A 23411-nucleotide genomic window follows, 5' to 3' on the forward strand; every position below is an offset into this window, starting at 1 on the left:
TTTAAGATTTATTTATTTTATGAATATGAGTACATTGTAGCTCCCTTCAGATTCACTAGAAGAGGGTATCGGGCCGGGCGGTGGTGGCACATGCATTTAATCCTAGTACTTGGGAGGCAGAGGCAGGCGGATTTCTGATTTCGAGGCCAGCCTGGTCTACACAGTGAGTTCCAGGACAGCCAGGGTTACACAGAGAAACCCTGTCTCAAAAAAAAAAAAAAAAAAAAAAAAAGAAGAGGGTGTTAGTTCCCATTACAGATGGTTGTGAGCCACTATGTGGTTGCTGGGAATTGAACTCAGGACCTCTGGAAGAGCAGCCAGTACTCCTATCCACTGAGTCATCTCTCCAGCCCCCTAAGACTTTCAAGGTGCTGGGAATCTTCACTGCTGGCCATTTTAAGAGGCTTATTTGCATATAACTCTTTTCCCTCTGTGCCTTCAATTCTTCCCCAGCATGTCTTTATTAAATTTTGACTGTGTGGAGGGAAGACCTTCACAGAGTTCAACATAGTATCTAGCTGATGTCATGTCTTCTTGAGGATCTGTTATATAGATGAGAAAAGGACTTAGGGTTACCAAAACCCTAATTCACTGCTAGCCTAGGCACCATCTGATAACCCTTCGTTTAATCTTGTCACAGGGTGGATGCACTTTGAACAATGTGGAAGAGAAAAACTGAAAACTGAGTGCCACCTGCGTTTTGGAAAGCAGTAGTTACTTTTCCGGATAGGATCTGTACCAGCCTTGGTCTTTTTACCTGCACCACAGTGTGTTTAGCTCTTGGAAGCCAGCTTCTTTTTTTAAGGTTTTGTTTGTCTTTCCTCTGCCACCTCACTTCCTCCTTTCTTGTTCCAGTTAATTCTAGAGTTTGCTCCTACAGTCTTAGGCTGGGCAGTGGCAAACAAGTGACTGCCATCTGGTGGAATTTCAGTGATTGCAAGCTTTTTAGTTGTTATGTATAGTGTTTGCCTGGATGTATGTCTGTGTACCACTTGCCCAAAAAGGCCAGAGGAAGGCATCTAGGCAACTGACCCCTGGGATTGGAGTTTCCGGTGGTTGTGAGTTGTGTGCTGGAAATTAAACTAGGTCTGCTGGAAGATCAACCAGTCTCCTAATCACAGCCATTTCGCCACCTCTGGTTTTGTGTGTGTGTATATGTGAGAGATAGATAGACAGATGGGGTATGCTGCTCTCTGGCTGGTCCTATGTAAACCAGGCTATCCTCAAAACCACAGAAACCCACTGTTTTAGACTCCTGTGTTCTGGGATTAAAGGTGCATATCACCATGTGCAAGTTACTACAAGATCTTTTTTTATGTACATTTGGTATTTGCCCTACACATATGTCTGTGTGAGAGAGTTGAATCCGGTGGAACATGAATTATAGACAATTGTGAGCTGCCATGTGGGTGTTGAGAATTGAACCTGTGTCCTCTGAAAGAGCAGCCACTGCTCTAAACCACTGAGCCAAGTCTCTAGCTCCTCTGCAAGCTTTTTTATTTTAGAAATACTTGCTTTAAATTGCTGATGTGGAATATTTGCAGATAATCAGTTCTGTGGTAGGCATGGCCCATGATTCCAAGAAACTATAATTCTTTTTCAAAGAAATTGTGTTCTCAGTAAATTCAAACCAAGAGTTAGAACTCCATTCCCGCCCCTCCATTCCTGCCCTTGCTCTTCCTTGCTCATCCTACTTTTTTTTTTTTTTTTTTTTAGTTTTTCGAGACAGAGTTTCTCTGTGTAGCCTTGGCTGTCCTGGAACTCTCTCTCACTCTGTACACTCTGTAGACCAGGCTGGCCTCAAACTCAGAAATCCGACGGCCTCTGCCCCTCAAGTGCTGAGATTATAAAGGCATGAGCCACCACTACTGTGCCATCCTACTATTGTTGCATTGATTCCTTGTATCTGTTCAGAAGAAAGTAGAGAAGTCATGACGTGATGGGTGGTGGTAGAAGGAGAAAACAAGTGATAAACTTGCATGGAGACCCACACCTTTAATCCCAAATCTCCAGAGGTAGATGGACCTTCGAGAGTTTGAGGCCAGCATGGTGTACAGAGTGAGTTCCAGGACAGCCAAGGCTACACAGAGAAACCCTGTCTCAAAAAAACAAACAAACAAAAAAAAACAAAAAAAATCTGGGCAGTGGTGGCACATACCTTTTAATCCCAGCGCTTGGGAGGCAGAAACAGGTGGATTTCTGAGTTCGAGGCCACCCTGGTCTACACAGTTCCAGGACAGCCAGGGTTACACAGAGAAACTCTGTCTTGAAAAAAAGAAAGAAAGAAACATTTTAGTTACACAGAGGTAAAATTCAGATGAAGAAATCCTGCTTTGCTGGACAGTCGAAAGGACACAACCCTAGCTCCTTGCAGCACCCCAGTTAGGCTTCATTCCCATTAATAAGAGGAGCTTGTCTCACTAGGGGAAAGCAGAGACCTGGCAGAGGCCAGGCCAGCCTGGTCTAAACTCTGTCCAAAAGAAAAAAAACAAAGAGCTTACCTCTGCTAGGCATCAGAGGAGATGACACTCACTGACAGTCTCTCACACTGACACTCACTGACACTCACTCACACTGACACTCACTGACAGTTGCTCATTTAGCCCTGTGCTTCCTCTCAGGAGGAGCATAACTCTGTCAGGAGAAAAGCAGTTCCAGTCTGTCTAGAGAACTGTGACAATATCTTTAAATTGTAAGTCTCCCTATTTGTCCCAAACAACCAAACTTGCAGTTTTTTGTCTCTGTAAAACATGTTTAATTATTCGAAGTGTCTAGAAACTAAAAGAGATTTGCAGATGTTTTAAAGTTTGATTTGTTTATTTGTTTATTTATTTATTTATTTTATGTATATGAGTACACTGTTGATGTACTGATGGTTGTGAGCCATCATGTGGTTGCTGGGAATTGAACTCAGGACCTCTGCTTGCTACAGTCAGCCCCACTTGTTCTAGCCCTGCTCACTCTGGCCTAAAAATTTTTTTATTGTTATATGTAAGTATACTGTAGCTGTCTTCAGACATGCCAGAAGAAGGAGTCAGATCTCATTATGGATGGTTGTGAGCCACATTGTGGTTGCTGGGGTTTGAACTCAGGACCTTCAGAAGAGCAGTCAGTGCTCTCAACCACTGAGCCATCTCTCCAGACCCCCCCCTTTTTTTAAAAAACATTTATTTATTTATTTATTTTGGTTTTTCAAGACAGGGTTTCTCTATGTAGTCCTGGCTGTCCTGGAACTCGCTCTGTAGACCAGGCTGGCCTCGAACTTGGGAGTGACTTCTTGCTGGGAGAAATTAATCAGCTATTCCAGAGGTAATCCTAGTACTTAGGTGCCTGAAACTGGAGGATTATGAGTTCTAGGCCAGTTTGAGCTGCATAGGGACAACCTCTCTCAAAAATAATAGGGTCATGGTCCCAGCACTCAGGAGGCACTGGTAGGAGGATCATTTCAAGTTTGAAGCCAGACTGGTTTACATATCAAGTTCTTGGCTAGCTAGGGCTACATACTGAGACCTTATCTCAAGAAGAAGAAAAGAGGAAAGAAAAAAGAGAAAAAAAGAAACAACATTTCAAACTGCAAGTTAGGTCAGAGTGAAGAGAGAAGAAATTGATAGCATAGCCATTTTAGCTGAGTGAACAGATTGAACAAGATGTGTGGAGGGCACAGGTTCTTGTGCTCACAGATAAGCATGAGGGAAACGAGGAATGTTTAAACATGCAGAGTTGACTCTCTAACCGAGGAGACATATACCTGTTTTCCACTCAGAAATCTGAGAATGCATGTTGTTGATAGCCTGGTAACCTGTGCGGTCTGTAGGGTCAGGCCACATCAGAATTCCCCAGACTATTATGTTTATCCCAGACTGTTCCTCTCTAGACCTTTATGTTGACCATTGTTTCTCAGTCAATAGAACCTGTCCTTAAGGAAGAGATCCCATGTCCTAGGTAATTCCTTGTGCTTCCTGTAGGGCCTGACCACTCTGACTCCCACAGTCTTTTATGTTTATCTCATTCATCCTAGACCCTCATATTGAACATTGTTTCTCAGTCATTAGAATCTCTTTTTTTTTTTTTTTTTTTTTTTTTTTTTTTTTTTTTTTTTTTGTTTTTTTCAGACAGGGTTTCTCTGTGTAGCCCTGGCTGTCCTGGAACTCATTCTGTAGACTAGGCTGGCTTCAAACTCAGAAATCCACCTGCCTCTGCCTCCCAAGTGCTGGGATTAAAGGTGTGCGCCATCACTGCCCGGCAGAACCCATCTTTTCAATGTAAACATGTCTTTTAAGTTTTGTGGCACACACAGGGCGAAGTGCCATCAGAAAGCTTTTTCCCACCAAATTAAACTGTGTTTAAATATGCCTAAAATAAATTGCCCACTGTCAGACTCTGGACTCTACAAGTCTCTATCAATATCAGCTACTAAGTCATGGTCAACCTTTTTTCCTTCTTGCCTCAGTTAGATTGTTACTCTACCAGCCCTGGTGCATGCAGAGAGACCCCCTAAAAGCCCCAAAAGACGAATTTGAGTACAAAAATGTGTTGGGATGCCTCTCCTTGACTTGGATTGAGTTCTTGGACCCTGCCTGAACATTGAGAAACCATACTTGAATGAAAGGCTACAGATTTTGAAGATGAACTGGAGTGTGTAGGTCAGAGGACAATTTGTTGATTTTGAGGATGGAAATCAAGTCCTTGGGCCTGCCAGCAAGTGCCTTTACCTGTAGAGCCATCTCACAGGCCCTAAAGTTGTTATTTGAAGAGGCCACAATAGAGAAACTGAATAAAATCTGGAAGAATCATATGCAGATTGGGACCTGAGAACCAAGAACACAAAATACTCTCTGATACCTTGGAACCATCTGGATTTCTTTCTTTCTTTCTTTCTTTTTTTTTTTTTTGGTTTTTCGAGACAGGGTTTCTCTGTGTAGCCCTGGCCGTCCTGGAACTCACTCTGTAGACCAGGCTGGCCTCGAACTCAGAAATCCGCCTGCCTCTGCCTCCTGCCTCCCAAGTGCTGGGATTAAAGGCGTGCGCCACCACCCATCTGGATTTCTTTATCTGATACTGTGCTGGTAAGTCATGTGTCAGACACTGACTCAGGAGAATAATCATAACAAACCTTATCTACTTCCTTCATTTAACAAGGAAGAAAGCAAAATTCACTCTGGCCCGATTTGACCTTGAATTCTGTATTTAACATAATTAAAATTGCTTCCCAGATAATATGTAAAGGATAGAATATACACTACTCCATTATTTCACCCTGTCCCAGGTCCAGTTCTTGGTGGTGCTATACACAATCACACAAACCTAAAAGTGTACAGAAATGGCTCTCCGACTGAAGGATGTTAGAAGATACTATCTGGAACAGTATTCAGACAGTAAACAAAGTTGGTTTCCTTGTGGGATGAGACGAGAGCAGACGTCTTTGAATTACTTCTTGATTTCCCCTGCAGTCTTTTGCAGACAGAGTCACTTCTGACCTACAAGACCCATAACTTTAATCTGCTCCCATAACAGGCTCTAAGAAGCCAGGCCCGTTCTGAATGGCCTTAGGGAATGCGTTTTGGAAGTGGAACCTCGAAGAACCATCCAGGTCCCCGCCCCGCGAGCTGGAGCGGACTCCGACCCCCGCCCTCGGCGCGAACCCGGAGCTCCGCGGAGCGCAGCGCAGGCGGTTCTGTAGGCGCAGCGCGCCTGTCAGCGCATTCGCGGTCCGCCCCGCCTCCCTCTCCGGAGCCACGCCTTCACTCCGCGTTGGCAGCCGCTCGGCCCTCGGCGCTCGCGCACGCGCGCTCGGGGTGGGGCGCGGCGCGGCGCGGAGCGGAGGGAGACAGCCGGCTGGCTGGTCGACAAGCCGCCGGGGCGGGGACACGCGCGCGCACCAACGCTTCCTCGCCCTGCGTGTGCGTGCGCGGCCAAGGCCCGCCGCGGCGCTGTGCGGTTCCGGCGTCGGGGCCCGGCATGGCGGGGGTCGGGGCCAGGCCGGGCCGGACCCGGACCTAAATGCCTCTATTTCTTTCCGCGCTGTTGGTCTTGCTGCTGGTTGCGCTTAGCGCACTCTTCCTAGGCCGGTGAGGGGATTCTAGCCACATGGTGGGGGGACGAGGTAGACAGACGGGCTGGAGGAGGCGAGGGTTGGTCGGGCGCCTTAGGCGGAGGGGGCGCGAGCAGGAGGGGGCGCTCAGCGAGGTGGGGGCAGGGGCGCTGAGCGTCGGGCTGGGCCCGAGGCGATGCACAGCCCAGGCACTGAGTACGTGAGAGTGAGGAAGGGGGCCTCCCTCGGTGGTCTCCCTCTCCTGCTCCATTCGTCTCCGTGTCCTCTTCCCAGCTTGCGAAGGGCACCTGCAGCCGCGCCCTGGAGAGAGGTCAGGAGGGACTGGCTGTCTAGGGTAGAGCGGCATTTGAGTAGTCCCGAGAGTGACCTCTGCCTTCTTGCAAACGTCTGCAGGGTGGGGACGCAGACAGGGACCCTCTAGGGAGTGTATTTAACACGGCTGCCTTCACTTCTTGAGGACCTCCTTTTTACTTTGGAATCCTAAAGATTTGAGGGTTTCTTTGTTTTTTGTTTTTGTTTTTTTTTTGTTGTTGTTGTTGACCTGTTTTGGAGGGTGAGTTTCGTTTGCCTAGTTTTGTTTGAATTGAGGGACCCGTGGTTCTGGTTGTTGTGCCTAAATGAGTATGACAGAGAAATATTTTAGGAAAATCCCAAAGTTCCTAAGAAAAAAAATCCGGCTTCAGGATATCACCCATTGCAAGGCCTTTTTAGAATCAAACAGGGGAGAAGGTCTTATAATCCGACTGGTTTTTATGCAGGTGGCTTGTGGTCCGGTTGGCCACCAGGTGGTGTCAGCGCAAGTTGCAGGCAGAGCTAAAGATCGGCTCCTTCCGATTTTTTTGGATCCAAAATGTCAGTCTTAAGTTTCAGCAGCACCAGCAGACGGTGGTGAGTTCCCGGAATTGCAGGGGGGCGGGGAGGGAATGGTTGATTTAGTTGCTCTTCAAACTTTAGCTTCCTGCATGGGTAGTTTTCCTAGTTAACTCCGCCCTTACTTATTTCTTTTTGTCAAGATGATCTTAGGGACTACTTGCAGGCCCCTGCAATTGATGCAAGTTGTTTCAAGTGTTTATGGGACTAGATCTGGTGGTATAAACCTGTAATCCTTGCTTCTCAGGCGGAGGCAAGCAAATTAGAAGTTCAAAGCCTGCCTGGGCAACTGAGTGCTTCTCTCAAAATGAGTTAAGAGTAGCAGTTAAGTGGTAGAGCCTGGCATCTGCTGGGTCCTTTTTAGAATCTAGTAGCACACAAATGACACAGAGTATCCAGGGTACGGAAGAAAGCTACCGAAGAAACCAGAGAAAGATAACAGGAAACAGCAAATTCACTGTTCTAATTTAAGAGAGGCAATAGGGTGGCAATTTGTCCACAAAAAGAGAACTGCTAAGCAAATTCAGCTAGCGTCATCATGAGGAGCAGGATAGGCAGTGCCCGTCAGAGAAGCCAGGGAAAGAGGACGGGGTGTATTTGTACTCCCTCCTCCTGGGACTCATCATTGACTTCCTAGCAGCCAAGTGTACAGCTGACTTTCCTATCATTTTAGGAAATTGACAACTTGTGGATTTCCAGCAAACTCCTTAGCCACGATCTGCCGTGAGTCCTCTGTCCTTACCCTGCCCTTGAGGAATGTTTTAAGGTTGAGTTTTGACAATGACATTCTTCTACGGAGACATTTTAGTCGAGGTGGGAGGGACGTTCTTGCTGGAGTCTCCTATTAGTCCAAATGCTATTCTGTGAGACATGCTGAAAACAACTTCCTCTGTTATTTGAGCTATTAAGGGACTGGGAGAGAGTGTGAGGGAGGGAAGGAGATGGCTCTGAAAAGGGATGGACCAGATGATAATGGGGCTTCTCTTCTGGGCAGACACTATGTGGCATTGTGCTTTGGAGAAGTGCGCATCAGGACAGACCTACAGAAGGTTTCCAGCCTGTCTGCTCCATTCTCTCAGAACACAGAGGTGGAGCAAAAGGAGCTCTCCCTCAGCCCATCCTTGTTGAAGATCTTCTGCCAAGTGAGACAACTTTTACTATTCTTATTATTCTTACTTATTTATGCTTATTTATTTATTTTATGTATGTGAGTACACTGTCGCTGTCTTCAGCCACACCAGAAGGGGACATCAGATCCCATTACAGATGGTTGTGAGCTACCATGTGGTTGCTGGGAATTGAACTTAGGACCTCTGGAAGAGCAGTCAAGTGCTTTTTTTTTTTTATTTTTTAAAGATTTATTTACTTATTTTTATGTATATGAGTACACACTGTAGCTGTACAGTTGTGAGCCTTCATCTGGTTGTTGGGAATTGAGTTTAGGACCTCTGCTCACTTTGATCAACCCCACTTGCTCCGGTTGGCCCCGTTCGCTCTGGCCCAAAGATTTATTTATTATTATACATAAGTACACGGTAGCTGTCTTCAGATGCACCAGAAGAGGGCGTCAGATCTCATTTTGTGTGGTTGTAAGCCACCATGTGGTTGCTGGAATTTGAACTCAGGACCTTCAGGAGCAGTCAGTCTTACCCGCTGAGCCATCTCACCAGCCCTAATCAATGCTCTTAATCGCCGAGCCATCTCTCCAGCCCTTACTACTCTTTTTAAAAATGAAATATTTTTATTTGTGTGTGTGTACGTATGCACACACACGCGCACACACACACACGTGTACACTCATGCAGTGACCAGAGAGGCTGGCAGAGTGTTGGATCCCCTGGAGCTGGAGTTAGAGGTACTTGTGAGCTGCTCTGTGGAGTTTGGAAATTGAACCTGAGGTCTCAGGAAGAGCAGCCAGTGCTTGTATTCAATGAGCCCCACTTCTGCTATTCTCAACTGCATTTCAGGGATGGTTGGTTGGCTTTGGACTGGGTAAGGAGGTGGGGGATTATTTTACTATGGGGGGGCAGATAAAAGCTAAGATCTTCCTTTCTCAACTTGAAAGGAAGAGTGATGCCTTTATATTAATTATTGCTTCTCTTTACTCTTCCTTCCAGCTATTCTCCATTCATGTAGATGCCATAAACATCATGGTTCTTAAGGTGGCTACCTCTGAGTCCTTGTGGCACATCCAGATCAGTAGAAGCAGATTTCTTTTGGACAGTGATGGGAAGAGGTGAGTGGTAGGTAGAAGAGGCTGGTAGTATCCCTGTTTAGAGTTGCTTGAGAGAAACCCAGGACCTTCAGGAGCAGTCAGTCTTACCCGCGGAGTAATATTGAAGTGAAGTGAATGTCGAAGCCTCCTTATCTACCTGTCAGGTTCTCATCCTGTGCAGTCTTGAGGAGAAGCCAAGACTGGCTATTCTGTTTGCCCTGTGTTTTATTTTTATATTTTTTTAATAAAGATTTATTTTATTTTTATTTTATATGTGTATGAGTACAGTGTAGCTGTACAGATGGCCTTGAGCTATCCTATGTGGCTGCTGGGAATTGAACTCAGTACCTCTGCCGGCCCCACTTGCTCTGGCCTTCTCGCTCTAGCCCTTCTTTTTCTTTTTCTTTTTTTGGTTTGTCGAGACAAGGTTTCTCTGTGTAGCCCTGGCTGTCCTGGAACTCATTCTGTAGACTAGGCTGGCCTTGAACTCAGAAATCCACCTGCCTCTGCCTCCCAAGTGCTAGGATTAAAGGTGTGCGTCACCACTGCCCGGCTTTCCTGTGTTGTTTTTTTCTTTTTTTTAAGATTTATTTATTTATTATATGTAAGTACACTGTAGCTGTCCCCAGACACACCAGAAGAGGCCGTCAGATCCCACCATGGTTGGTTGTGAGCCACCATGTGGTTGCTGGGATTTGAAATTATGACCTTCCAAAGAGCAGTCAATGCTCTTCCCCACTGAGCCATCTCACCAGCCCCTGTCCTGCATTTTCTACCCAACATAGTAATTAGAGATAGTGAGGAAAGGGGTCAAGAGTTTTTTGTTGTTTTTGAAACAGGGTCTCACTATAAAGCCATGGGTGTCTTAAAACTCTGTATGTAGATCAGATTGTCCTTAAATTCATAGAAGCCTATATGCCTTTGCTTCTTGAGTGTTAGGACTCGAGGCATGCCATAGCTCCTGGATTAAATGCTTTTTTTTTTCTTTCCTAGACTTATCTGTAAAGTGAACCTATCAAAGATCAATAGCAAAGTGCTGAAGAGTGGTCAGCTGGTGAGTGCATCATAGTTGTTCTGATGATTCATATCCTCTTGAGCATGGATATGAAGGAGCTTGTGGTACTTGAGTTTTTAGATTCTGTGCCTTTAAGGGTTTTCCCCAAGGCAATGCCCAAGCAGTATTCCTAACCATTGTAGCTTTGTTTGTTTCGTGGGAGACTGTTTTGTCATGTGTAGCTATGGCTGGCCTGATTATGTAGCCCAGTTTGGCTTTAGAACTCATGGTAGGCCTCCTGCTTCAGTCTCTTGAGTACTAGGATTATAGGTATGAACTACCACACTGGTTCCAGACCATTCCAATTTGACCTAAAACTTTAAAACTCGCTTCACAGGAGGATACATGCCTAGTAGAGCTCTCATTGGCCCTGGACCTGTGCCTACAGGTAGGCATCAGCAGTTGGCATATGAAGGCTATCACTGTGGATGTGTGGACACTCCATGCTGAGCTACATGAAGGTCTCTTCCATAGTCAACTACTATGTCATGCCCCAGGCCGGATTTCCAAATCTGTTTCTTGTTCAGGTAAAGCCTCAGTCATTGAGTTTCTTGTCTGCTCTTGAGGATTATTTTGCAAGTAGAAAAGCCAGTGGCTTCGCCGCTTGTTGAGGTGTGAGTTATTAGGCAGGCACTATGACCTTTGACTAGGTAGAGGAAGAGGAAATAGGCCTTTCCATGTTCTGAGTCAAGAACTTCCATCTAGTGGTTACTTACTGTGAGTTAGCACTATGTGGTTTATGTGCGTTTTTACTATCTTTTTTTTTTTCTTTTCACAAATAAATAGGCCAGTTGGGCAGTGGTGACGCGTGCCTTTAATCCCAGCACTTGGGAGGCAGAGGCAGGCGGATTTCTAAGTTCAAGGCCAGCCTGGTCTATGGAGTGAGTTCTAGGACAGTCAGGGCTACACAGAGAAACCCTGTCTCGAAAAAACCAAAAACAACAACAGCAACAAAAAGAAACGGGCCTAGCACAGTTCAGTTAGCTGACTTGGCTGATGTCTTATAATTAGTGAAAGTGAGTATAAATTATTTGACAATCAAGTCCATATTCTCTCCTTTATACCTAACTATTCACCTTACTGTTTATGCTTTTAGAGCCTGGGAAAGGAAGTATATCAGGTACCTGGGTCTGTGATGTTTTGGGCTTATACCCACTTAGGCATTTGCTTAGCTTATTTATCTTTTTACCTTCCTATATGTGTGAGGATTTGACTGAAGTGGGGCAGGGCTGGGAGAATTTGAGAATGTTAAGGACTGATGAGGTTCTTATGTATGTTATTCATTCCTATTTTCAGATTTGAGTGAGAACTTTGCTGAACCAACTCTGCCTGGCCTATACCTCCTCCAGCGGCTGCCAGACCAAGTTAAGGTGAAGATGGAGAATACAAGTGTGGTGTTGTCTATGAACAGTCAAAAACGGTAAGGTCCCACTCAGACTGTGGTGATCCCACGGCTAGTCTTGGTATTCACTGAGCCTGTCTTAGGAGAGCAAGGAGGAGAGGCCAGCTGGTCTGATGTGGACTCTCTTTGGTCCAGGCACTTGACTTGGACACTGAAGCTGCTGCATTTCCTGTTCCGCCGTGATGAGGACCAACTGCCCCTTCGAAGCTTCACAGCTAACTATGATATGGCACAGATGAGCACTGAACTCCTGTTAGAAGGTTCATGGAAGGGGTTACTGGTACTAAGAGACGGGAGGACCAGGCAGTCTGTGTTCGTGCCCTACCTTGTTTAATGTCACTGTGGAGGAGATTTAATACCACTGTGGGAGGAAGGAGAGACGATGAGAAAATAACCCTGACTCAAAGTGTTGATGGCAATGTCCTCGTTTTCTGCCTGCATTGCCTATTTCCTAGTTATACCTTGTGTCTTCCCTGTGGCTTCCCCTCATCTGTTCTTTGGCTTCTTACAGACGGGTTGTTGCTGTCTCAGAGTCGCCAACGGATTGTCTGCCTCAACTCCCTCAAGGCTAATGTACAGGTAGGCTGCCAAGAACCTCTCTGTCTGTTCTCTTCACGTTGTTGTGTGGCCAGTTTTGGGAGTGAAGCCCACACTTGGGGTCTTCTCATTCCCAGGCAACCACCATCGACCTCTCAGCTTCCCTAGTTGTGAGCACCTGCATCATTCATTACCGACACCAGGAGTTCTCCCACTGGCTGCTTATGCTGGCTCTGGAGACCCAAGAAGCCAGTTCACCTGATCATAAACAAAGGAAGAGAAGGTGAGTTTTAAGTCACCTCTTATCAGGTCTATTCTTTACTTTTTTTAAAGATTTATTTATTATATAGGTGAGTACACTGTAGCTGTCTTCAGACACACCAGAAAAGGGCGTTAGATCTCATTACGGATAGTTGTGAGCCACCATGTGGTTGTTGCTGGGACTTGAACTCAGGACCTTCAGAAGAGCAGTCAGTGCTCTTAACCGCTGAGCCATCTCTCCAGCCTAGGGTCTCTTCTTTTTATTCAAAGTGGCATCTTATGTTAAATATATATTTAATTGTCTGAGTTCCATACATCTTTGTTTCAGAAGCAAACCTGTTGTATATATCTTCCCTGTTACAGGGATTATATCCTTTGTTGGTATGAGGATGTCATTGTCATTCTCAGTACCCAGCACAACACCTTACTTAAGTAAGAGAAGCGGACTGAGGTGAGAAGCAGCATCTCAGCTGCCTTGGGCTGTAAGGCGTGCTGTCAGCTTTGCAGGACCATTTTTGTTTTTGTAGTGTGTGTGTTGTTCTGCACACAAAGTGATTTGCCAGCGATGCTTCTTACTAGGGTGAACCGTGTGATGTTGCCAGTATTCATTATATTTGGCTCTCAGTGTGTAAATTTTGTAATTTTGCCTTTTTTAAGCTTTGTCTTCATATCTTTCTGGTGTTTCTTCAGGTTACCATTGGGAGGAACAGCAATCTGACAGACTTCACTTTTTACTTTGTAGCTGTTGCAAGGTCCTAGGTTTATGGCAAAACTAAACTGTCAACAGCTTCAAGAACTCTGTTCCTTGACAGGAAGTTGCTGTTATAATGATGTCAGTCTTATCCCTGTGTAGAGCCTTCCCTCAGATCCTGGCTCCCATTATCTTCAGCACCTCAGTCTCCAATGTCAGCATTTCCATTCAGCTTGGAGATACACCACCTTTTGCTTTGGGGTTCAATTCCATCTCCCTGGGTAAGGCTCAAGGATGGGAAGGGAATGAGGATTGCACTTTGGTAATAGCTATATGCCTGTTTCATGGCCACAGTACCTTAACTGACTACCTCTTTACCATGTGTTTCAGACTACCAGCACCTCCGGCCACAAAGTATCCATCAACGGGCAGTCCTAACTGTAGATCATCTCTGTTGGCGTGTGGGTAGTGACTCCCACATTCAGCGGGCACCACATCCACCTAATATGCATGTTTGGGGTGAAGCACTTGTTCTGGATTCCTTCACAGTACAGGTAGGTGGATGCTGTGGGTATGGGCCCACAGAGCTCCCTGTTCTGACATGTTTTTGAGTATTGAGTGTGTTCTTGGTGGGGGTATTCTAACTGCATCTGCATGGTTTCAGTAGGCTTCCTTTCTGTTCTAGGGAAGTTATAACCAGCCCCTGGGCTTGTCCAGCACCCAATCCAATACTCTCTTTCTTGACTGTACTATTCGAGGACTTCAGGTAGAAATATCAGACATCTGTGCCCAGTGTCTGTCTCGAATCCTCTCCTTGGTGATTCCACAATCTGAAAAGTCAGCTGTCTCTAGTAAATCTTCACTTGGCGAGTCTGTGACCTTACTGTGGAAGGTAGACTTGAAGGTGGAGGACGTGAACCTGTTCACTCTTTCTGCACTGGTTGGTAAGTGGGGCAGGAAGTCTGCGAAACGCTTCTTTTCATTAAGGAAGCTTATTATCTGGGAGGTTTCCTTGTTAGAAGTATGAAACATTAGGAAGGCTTGAATGACAGGCTTTGTGCTACTTATTAGTGTCTGTTGAAGGAGTAAGTATTAAAGACACAAATGGGAAAAACTTAGCCTTGATGTGGTCAGAGTTGAGGCCCATGTAGCATTTCTTTTGTTTTGAGTTTTTTTTCCCTCTAGATGGATGATCTTGTCCAGTGTGCCCTCTAGCTTAGAATTCTCCAGTTCAACCTAACAGAAGTTGGGCTTATAGGTGTGTCTGGCTCTTACATAGCTTTGTCTTTTCTTCCTTTGTTTCTTTTCCTTTGGTGGTTTTTGTTGTTGTTTTATGTTTTTTCTTCAAGGCAGTGTTTCTTTGTGTAGCCCTGGCTATTTTAGAACTCGCAGTAGATCAAACTGGCCTCAAACTCAGATAGTCTCCTGACTCTGCCTCCCCCATGTTAGAAGTAAAGGTGTGCAACCAGCTTTTTATTTTCTCGTACATAGTTCTGGGGAGTAAATGATGTATGGATAATTTCTAGACACCGAGAAAGTTCATTGACTCTGCCAGATCTAGTTAGGTAAGAGAAGAGAAAGTTTTCCTAACATTAGGAATCACTTGTGGGAAGTGTTGGGACTAAAGACAGTAAGGGGATAAGAAAGGACAAAGGACAGGCTGCCATTTCAGAACTAAGAGTCTTGGTTTCTTGATGCCAGGTGCTTCAGAGATACGACTGGACACACTGACTGTCTTGGGTAGTGCTGAGACCTCCACTGTGGGGATTCAAGGACTTGTGCTTGCATTAGTAAAATCAGTCACAGAGAAGATGCAGCCCTGTTGCAAGGCTCCTGACATCCCCACGCCAGTGCTGGGCCTCTCCATGCTCTCCCTCACCTATCACAGCAGCATCCGCTCTCTAGAGGTAATGCTTTAGGGCTATGGGTCAGACTGGATTTTCTTACCACTTAAAGCATTTTTTGGTCTTTTTGACTGATGTTGTGAAACTTAAGAGGAAAAAGACAGCTGGTGTCCATCTTTCCTTCTTAGATTTTTTAGCATTTTACTGTTTTTTTGGGTTGTTTTTTTTTTTTTCTTTTTATTTTTTTTGGTTTTTCAAGACAGGGATTCTCTGTGTAGCCCTGGCTATCCTGGAACTCACTCTGTAGACCAGGCTGGCCTCGAACTCAGAAATCTGCCTGCCTCTGCCTCCCAAGTGCTGGGATTAAAGGCGTGCACCACCACCGCCCAGCTTTACTGTGTTTTTTATAAATATATGCAAAATATAGAGAGAACATTTAAAATTTCATATTTCCAGCTTCAATAAATTCCCATTTGTAACTATCTTGTTGCAGCTGTACCCATTTTAGCTTTCCCTACCCCAGGCTCTGGGGTCATTTTAAAGATGATAACAGACATAAAGTGTTTTAATGTGTACAATATATATTCAGTGTTTCAATACACACACGCACATATACACACACTCTGTATGTATGAATGAAAATAGGGCATTGTAAAAATTGGGGTTGGCAGTTGGCTCAGCAGATAAGGGTGCTTGCTGTGCATGCTAGAGGACCTGAGTTCAGATTCTTAGTATCCATGTAAAGCCAGACTTGTAGCCCTAGCATTGAAGGATGGAGCAAATTGATCATGAGACTCACAGGCCTTGTGTGTAAAAGTACTGGTCACACAGTATAGCAAGCTTGACTGGAACGGCAAGTTTCAGGGTTAGTGAGAAACTTTGTCATTAAAAAAAAACAAAAACAAAACAAGCGGGAGGCTGAGTGGTAGTGGCATGCCTTAAACCCTGGACTTGAGAGGCAGAAATAGGCAGGTCTCTGTGAATTCAAAGTCCAGTCAGGACTACACAGAGAAAGCCTGTCTCAAAAAACAAAAAACCAGAACAGAAAGTAATTGGGGCTGGAGAAATGGCTCAGTGATTAAGAGCACTTACCATAAAGGACTTGTAGGTTCAATTCCCAACACCATATAGTGGTTCATAATCACCCATAGCTCCAGTGATTGGGGATCTGATACCTTCTTCTCACTTTAGCATGTATTTTGTGTATATACATACATGAAAGCAAAAATTAATAGACATAAATCTGGGGGTGGGGGGATGAGGTCCTGAGAGATGGCCCAACATGTCTGGTGTCAGGCCTGATAATCTCTAGGACCTACAGAGTGGAAAGACAGAACTAACTCTTGAAAGTTACCCTCTAATACCTATCCATACATTATGGTTCCTGTATTTATGGAAGGCTAGAAGGGATCTGATGATGGAGGCTTTCCAGTGTCTTTCTCCACAGAGTAGCAGCAGATACAGAGGTATTGAGCTCACTTTCCTTTGGAAACTGAGGAGGTTGCATTTTAGAGACTGGACCTAAGAGAATGTCTGTGTCTTGGTATTTCAATCTCTCATCCCTTGAGCTATTCAGGATTGTCTCTCAGGATGACCAGGACATACATTCATGATAAGTCAGTTGCTGTGTTACACTGTGTGGCCAGTACTTTTACATTGTGTTTTAGGAATCAGGTCATCTAATTCGTTGATGAAACATTTCAAGTTGCACTTGTTTGTGGATGGTGTTCATTGAATGATAACTTCTGCATGGAAACATAAAGCAAAATGATTATTAATCTGTGTATTCTAGTTTTAGTATGGTAAATACCAAAGAAAACTTGACTCAAACTTATAAGACATTTTACAATCTACTAGAGGAACATTCAAAAGTGTAAGTGCTCATAAGTCTGAGACAAATGACAACTCTTAACTTAGCACTTTAGTGCTAAGGGGAACCAAGCAAGGTAGTAATTAATGTGGTTTCTTAGGAAGGACTTATGGGTGGATATAATTCAGGCACCTGGTAGGCATGTGTAATAGTCCTGTTACTTCTACTGTTCTGAGACAAAGTGACTGACATTCTGTTCTTACACCCTGAAGGTTCAGTGTGGTGCAGGGCTGACTTTACTCTGGAGCCCCCCAGATCACATGTACCTGTACCAGCATGTCTTGGCCACTCTGCAGTGCCGAGACCTTTTACGAGCTACTGTGTTTCCTGAGATTATTCAGTCCCATTCACTAAAGACTCCACGGTCCACTTCTGAGCCAGAAGACCATCTCCCTGAGTCATCCCTACCTAGGCGGCTGCTAACCCTGACCCTGGAGGTGAGCACTGCCAAGCTAACAGCTTTCGTGGCTGAGGACAAATTCATTACCCTGGCTGCAGAGAGTGTGTCACTGAACCGGCATGGAGGTTCGCTGCAGGCTTACTGCCCCGAGTTGGCTGCTGGCTTTGATGGTAATAGCATCTTCAACTTCAAGGAGGTAGAGGTGCAGCTCCTGCCTGAGCTAGAAGAGATGATCCTCCACAGGAACCCCTTCCCTCTACTGAAGACCCTCCGCAATCGGGTTTGGCTTCTTTCCCTTGGATCAGTCTCAGTGGAGTTTCCTTATCAGTATGACTTCTCTCGAACTTTGGATGAGGCTGTGGGAGTTCAGAAATGGCTAAAGGGGCTGCATCGAGGGACTCAAGCTTGGGCTTCTCCAAGCCCTGCCCCTCTCCCACCTGATTTACTCCTAAAGGTTCAGCACTTTTCTTGGGTTTTCCTGGATGACATCTTTGAGGTGAAACTTCATGATAACTATGAACTGATGAAGGATGAAAGTAAGGAGAGTGCCAAAAGACTGCAGTTGCTAGATGCCAAAGTGGCTGCACTGCGGAAGCAGCATGGGGAGCTGCTGCCAGCTCGGAAAATTGAGGAGCTCTATGCCTCTTTGGAACGCAAAAACATTGAAATCTACATCCAGCGCTCTCGTCGTCTCTATGGCAACACACCCATGCGCCGAGCACTGCTCACTTGGAGCCTGGCAGGACTGGAGCTGGTGGCTCTGGCAGATGCGTCCTTCCATGGGCCTGAGCATGTGATGGAGCAGGTTCGAGAACTTGATCCTGGTAGCCCTTTTCCTGCTGAAGGAATGGATCTTGTCATTCAGTGGTGTCGTATGCTCAAGTGCAATGTCAAAACTTTTCTAGGTAAGTGCATCTTTTATTCATGGAGCCTGGTATTTGTCCTGTGAGTGCCAAGAAGCCCTCTGAGTGATTGCAAAGGAGTTAGGTTGTATGGGGAACCATCGTTGCCTTGAGTAGATGGCTGGCTCTGCTTGCTTTTCTTTGTTCCTGATTGTCACCCTGAAACTATTCAGCTGACATAACAATGAGCACAACCTTTTTTAAGGTTATTGTGGTTCTTGAATTTTATGTTCTCTCTGTTCCTCATCTTTGCTTAGTGGTCTCTATGACCTGTTTTAGCTTTGCTACATAATTGACAAGCTCTTGTTCTCTAGATTGATTATAGATGGGTAAAATAACAGCAAGGGGGAAATGTGTGAGAGTAAACAACTAGTGTCCATCTGCTGTCTAATAATAGTTCGGATCAGAGACTATCCACGGTACCTGTTTGAGATCCGGGACTGGCGGCTAATGGGTCGACTTGCAGGCACTGAGCAGAGTGGCCAGCCGTGCTCCCGTCGACGTCAAATCCTGCATTTGGGGCTTCCCTGGGGTAATGTGGCAGTAGAAAGGAACATGCCCCCACTCAAGTTTTACCATGACTTCCACTGTGAGTAAAGGAAGTAGTTGGTTTGGCTGAGGGGTATTTATGGGCATTTGGGTAGAAGGTAATCTGAGGTCCTTTTGGAGCAAAGGAAGAACAGAGAGGTGTTTTGTAGTAAGTCCACATTCCTCTACCCTAGCGGAAATCTTCCAGTACACAGTGGTGTGGGGCCCATGTTGGGATCCAGCCTGGACACTGATTGGTCAGTGTGTGGACCTGTTGACCAAGCCTTCAGCTGACCCCAGCCCCCCTTTGCCTTGGTGGGATAAGAGCCGTCTTCTGTTCCATGGGGACTGGCATATGGATATTGAACAAGCAAACCTGCATCAGCTGGCCACTGAGGTGAGGGGGCTCCCTGTAGTCATTTCCTTGTTCGGAGAGTGTAGTTGGGACCTGTACGGCATGTGGGGCAAGAAGAGGAAGGTCGTGACTTGGGAGACTGTTCCTTTCTCTTTAGCTCACCCTTGTTCTTTGGGACTGGGTGGGTCATTATAGGATCCATATAATACGACTGAAAACATGCACTGGGAGTGGAGCCACCTTTCTTTTCATTGGAAACCTGGTCAGTTTGTATTCAAAGGGGACCTGGATGTCAACGTAAGAACAGCTTCTAAGTGAGTGGAGTGAAGGGTGGGGGCCTTAACTAGATGGGAGGTCAGGGTGGAGGGAGAGGGGAAGAGCCAAGGGAAGCAAGTGACCAAGTCTCTGAGGGCTGGGGCTCCGTTGTGAGGCAGGTATGACGACTGCTGCTTCCTTCACCTGCCTGACCTCTGCATGACACTGGACCTACAGTGGCTGTGCCATGGGACTCCTCATGATCATCACAGTGTCACTCTGAGGGCCCCAGAGTTCCTGCCTGAGGTACCCTTGGGCCAGCTCCATGACTCCTACCGGGCCTTCCGCTCTGAGAACCTCAATCTCTCCATCAAGATGGATTTGACTCGCCATAGTGGGAGTAAGACTTGGGACTGGGACAGTGGGAGGATGGGCTTGGGTACTGACCACTTAGAGTGAAAGAGGGATGGGACAGAAGGACAGAACAGAGTTTAGGTTGTGACCTTTGCAGGAGGATTGGTGGTTTTGGACTGCTGTTAACAATAATACTATAAGTTGTGTTGCTTATCAGCAATGGATATTCTCAAAGTTGTATAGTCTAGGAAGTTAAAGATGGAAGTAAGTGTCTGGTGAAGGTCTTCAGCTGACCCAGTGCACCCTTTGTCATCAGTATCATAAGGTCTTTGTTCTTGCTGTCAATCAGCTTCCTTCATCAGTTCCATCACCTTGGTGTTTAGGATTTTAACCTAAAAATCTGGCTGTTGGAATCTGGTAGGGGGATGAACAGACAAACATTTAGACCATACAGTAGGTGAAAGCAGAGAGCTTAGATCCTTGAAAGAAGAGGTGCTGGGGACACTGAGTATGAGGAGGGTGTGTGAGGGTGTGTGGGTGAGTTCGAGGTCTACCTTCTCATCTCTAAAGGTGAAGCTCAGAAAGCACTTCTTACCTCTGGGTTAACCACAGCTCGGATATGTCTGTCCTTTCCTTCGTAGCACTATCCCAGCCCCGAATTCTGTTGTATAGTAGTACCTTGCGCTGGATGCAAAATTTCTGGGCAACTTGGACTAGCGTCACAAGACCTATCTGTAGAGGAAAACTCTTTAATAACCTGAAGCCCAGCAAGAAGAAACTTGGCCAGCACTACAAACAGCTCTCCTATACTGCACTGTTTCCCCGGCTACAGGTTAGACTCAGCATATAACAGTTAACTGGGTTTCCCTTTCTTAGTTTTTTCTTTTCTTTTCTTTCTTTCTTTCTTTTTTTTTTTTTTTTTTTTTTTTTTTTTTTTGGTTTTTCGAGACAGGGTTTCTTTGTATAGCCCTGGCTGTCCTGGAACTCACTCTGTAGACTAGGCTGGCCTCGAACTCAGAAATCCACCCACCTGCCTCTGCCTCCCAAGTGCTGGGATTGAAGGCATGTGCCACACCGCCTGGCCAGTTTTTTTATTTTCTAATATATTGTCTCTTAATCCTCTCTTCTGCAATCCGCTTCAGTTTTTCTCTCTCATTACCAGGTACATTACTGGGCTTCCTTTGCCCAGCAACGGGGCATCCAGATTGAGTGCAGTCAGGGCCATGTCTTCACTCGGGGAACTCAGCGGCTTATACCTCAAGGTCAGGCCACAGTTTCTGTTATTTCTCCTAGTCTGTTCCTTGGGCTTTTCTTCTTGGTCTCCTATTCTTGAATGACTCATATGCTTTCATACCATTCTGCATGGAATGTGTGCTCCTTATTTCAGCTGGCACAGTGATGCGGCGCCTTATTTCTGAGTGGAGTGTGACCCAGATGGTGAGTGACTTAAGTCAGGTGACTGTTCATCTGATGGCTTCACCCACTGAAGAGAACACTGACCACTGCCTTGATCCCTTGATCACCAAGACCCACCTATTGAGCCTGTCTTCCCTTACTTACCAACGGCACAGCAATCGCACCACTGAAGAGGTACTGTTTGACAGTCTCTTTTTTTTTAATGACGAACAGTTATGTTCGTGTCTCAATTTAAGTGGTCAAAATAGACTACTGGTGGCTTAACAGAAATTTCTAGTAGTTTTGGAGGCTTTAGAAGTCTAATAATGGCCGGGCGGTGGTGGTGCATCCCTTTAATCCCAGCACTTGGGAGGCAGAGGCAGGTGGATTTCTGAGTTCTAGGCCAGCCTGGTCTACAGAGTGAGTTCCAGGACAGCCAGGGCTATATAGAGAAACCCTGTCTCCAATAAAAAAAAAAAGAAGTCCAATAATGGGGCTGGAGGAGAGATGGCTCAGTAGTTAAGAGCTCTTCCGAAGGTCCGGAGTTCAAGTCCCAGCAGCCATATGGTGGCTCACAACTATATGTAACGAGATCTGGCACCCTCTTCTGGAGTGTCTGAAGACAGATACAGTGTATTTACATAAAATAAGTAAATTATTAAAAAAAAAAAAAGAAGTCCAACAATGTAGTATTTTGGATTTTACTGTCATATGGGCCCTACCCTCATGTTCCTGTCCACACCTCACACACCTGTTATCTCCTCAGTCCAAATAGTATCTCATTGGGGATGTGAGTTAAGTTCTGGTAAGGTTTTTTTTTTTTTTTTTGGTTTTTCAAGACCGGGTTTCTCTGTATATCCCTGGCTGTCCTGGTCCTGGAACAGACCAGGACCTCGAACTCAGAAATCCACCTGCCTCTGCCTCCCAAGTGTCTGGTAAGGTTTCTAACTGTGTTCATACCATGTGTGTCATAGTGATATTCACTTGATATAGTTGTATCAGCTGCTCTTCTTTTTTAAGAAAAGAAAGATGCTTGTGTGTCTGTGTGTGCATGTGCACACAGGGATCAAACAGAGGTCACCAGGCTTGGCAGCAAACCGTTAAATGCTGAGTGTGATCACTAGTCCCCAGCTGCTGCTGCTGCTGCCTTGTTTTGTTTTGTTTGTTTTTGAGATAGTCTCACTGTGTAGCCCAAGCTTGACTTGAATTTCTTGAATTTTCTGTCCTCTTGCCACTGCCTTAAGTGCTGGGATTGCAGGCATGTGCTGTCTGTCACATGTAGATATCATCCTTCTTGAAAATTCCTGAGCTGGGCATGAGCTCAGTGTCAGGGTATCTGATTAGTGAGTTCAATCCCTGGCGCCCCCACTCCCCACAAGAAAGGAAATTCCTTCTCTCCCTCTAACAAATCTCTTGGTCTTCAGGAAACAGAGTAAAAGTTTTTCTGTTTTTTAAGATTTTATTTATTAAGCATACAGTGCTTTACCTGCATTTATGCCTGCAGACAAGAAGAGGGCACCACATCCCAGTTCAGATGGTTGTGAGCCACCATGTGGTTGCTGGGAATTGAACTCCGGACCTCTGGAAGAACAGGCAGTATTCTTAAACTCTGAGCCATCCCTTTGGCATGAGTAAAAGTTCTTAACACTATATTTAGTGCTGGCTTTCTCCATTTTTCCCAATTAAGTATAGCTTTTGAAATTAACTGATTCATTAAAACTGCATTAAGTATAACTAGGATGTAATGTACAAACTAAGACTACTTAATATTTCTCCAGGGTCTTCCCATTTCCCCCTCTGTTTATAGCATTTTTTGTTCAGGAGTGGTGGTGGGAATGTCTGTGTGATCCTGATATCCTTTTCTTGTTTTTCAGGAGCTTTCTACTCGAGATGGTGATCCTGCCTTTCATACACACCAGCTGTATTTGGTAGATTTACGGATTTCCTGGACAACTACCAATCGGGACATTGCCTTTGGCTTATATGATGGCTACAAAAAAGCAGCTGTACTCAAACGTAATCTCTCTACTGAGGCCTTGAAAGGTTTGAAGATTGATCCTCAGATGTCAGCTAAAAAGCCAAAGCGGGGTATCCCACCTAGTGCCCAAATCCCATCTCATGCCAGCACTCCCAGCTTCAGTGGACGGCCCGATAAGGGATCATCAGGAGGTAGGCTGGGACAGGGAGACTGTGGTTCAGGTTTAGAACGTGAATATGTGCTTGAGAATGACTCAGTTTGTGACTGGTTCCATCTATACATAGATATGTTTGGCCATCTTGGGTTTATATTGTTCATACTGAGGAAGCTTCAAATGTCTGATCCTGTAGCCAGGAGTACTGGGATCAGAAGAGAGTTAGAAAGAATTGTTTCTTTTCTTTCTTTCTTGTTTTTCTGTTTCTGTTTCTTTTTCTTTTTCTTTCTTTCT

The 23411-nt window shown here is 45.3% G+C and overlaps 1 protein-coding gene across 1 annotated transcript in view; it reads left to right on the forward strand.

Annotated features, from left to right (window-relative positions):
• Nucleotides 1-5871: 5871 nt before the first annotated feature.
• The window catches only part of Kiaa0100 (KIAA0100 ortholog), a 30505-nt gene continuing 12965 nt past the window's right edge, over nucleotides 5872-23411 (forward strand). Inside the window, exons 1-24 of the mRNA XM_031355042.1 lie at nucleotides 5872-6068; nucleotides 6811-6940; nucleotides 7596-7645; nucleotides 7917-8064; nucleotides 9040-9158; nucleotides 10131-10191; nucleotides 10529-10718; nucleotides 11488-11611; nucleotides 11729-11853; nucleotides 12105-12172; nucleotides 12268-12413; nucleotides 13245-13363; nucleotides 13473-13636; nucleotides 13768-14026; nucleotides 14784-14989; nucleotides 17009-18101; nucleotides 18496-18687; nucleotides 18821-19023; nucleotides 19177-19295; nucleotides 19416-19636; nucleotides 20232-20422; nucleotides 20753-20852; nucleotides 20978-21180; nucleotides 22860-23154. Of these exons, the coding sequence (XP_031210902.1) occupies nucleotides 6001-6068; nucleotides 6811-6940; nucleotides 7596-7645; nucleotides 7917-8064; nucleotides 9040-9158; nucleotides 10131-10191; nucleotides 10529-10718; nucleotides 11488-11611; nucleotides 11729-11853; nucleotides 12105-12172; nucleotides 12268-12413; nucleotides 13245-13363; nucleotides 13473-13636; nucleotides 13768-14026; nucleotides 14784-14989; nucleotides 17009-18101; nucleotides 18496-18687; nucleotides 18821-19023; nucleotides 19177-19295; nucleotides 19416-19636; nucleotides 20232-20422; nucleotides 20753-20852; nucleotides 20978-21180; nucleotides 22860-23154 (4594 nt within the window). The 5' untranslated portion in view covers nucleotides 5872-6000. The remainder of the gene's footprint in view (nucleotides 6069-6810; nucleotides 6941-7595; nucleotides 7646-7916; nucleotides 8065-9039; nucleotides 9159-10130; nucleotides 10192-10528; nucleotides 10719-11487; nucleotides 11612-11728; nucleotides 11854-12104; nucleotides 12173-12267; nucleotides 12414-13244; nucleotides 13364-13472; nucleotides 13637-13767; nucleotides 14027-14783; nucleotides 14990-17008; nucleotides 18102-18495; nucleotides 18688-18820; nucleotides 19024-19176; nucleotides 19296-19415; nucleotides 19637-20231; nucleotides 20423-20752; nucleotides 20853-20977; nucleotides 21181-22859; nucleotides 23155-23411) is intronic.

The sequence above is a fragment of the Mastomys coucha genome, unplaced genomic scaffold, assembly GCF_008632895.1.
Source record: "Mastomys coucha isolate ucsf_1 unplaced genomic scaffold, UCSF_Mcou_1 pScaffold5, whole genome shotgun sequence".
NCBI lineage: Eukaryota > Metazoa > Chordata > Mammalia > Rodentia > Muridae > Mastomys > Mastomys coucha.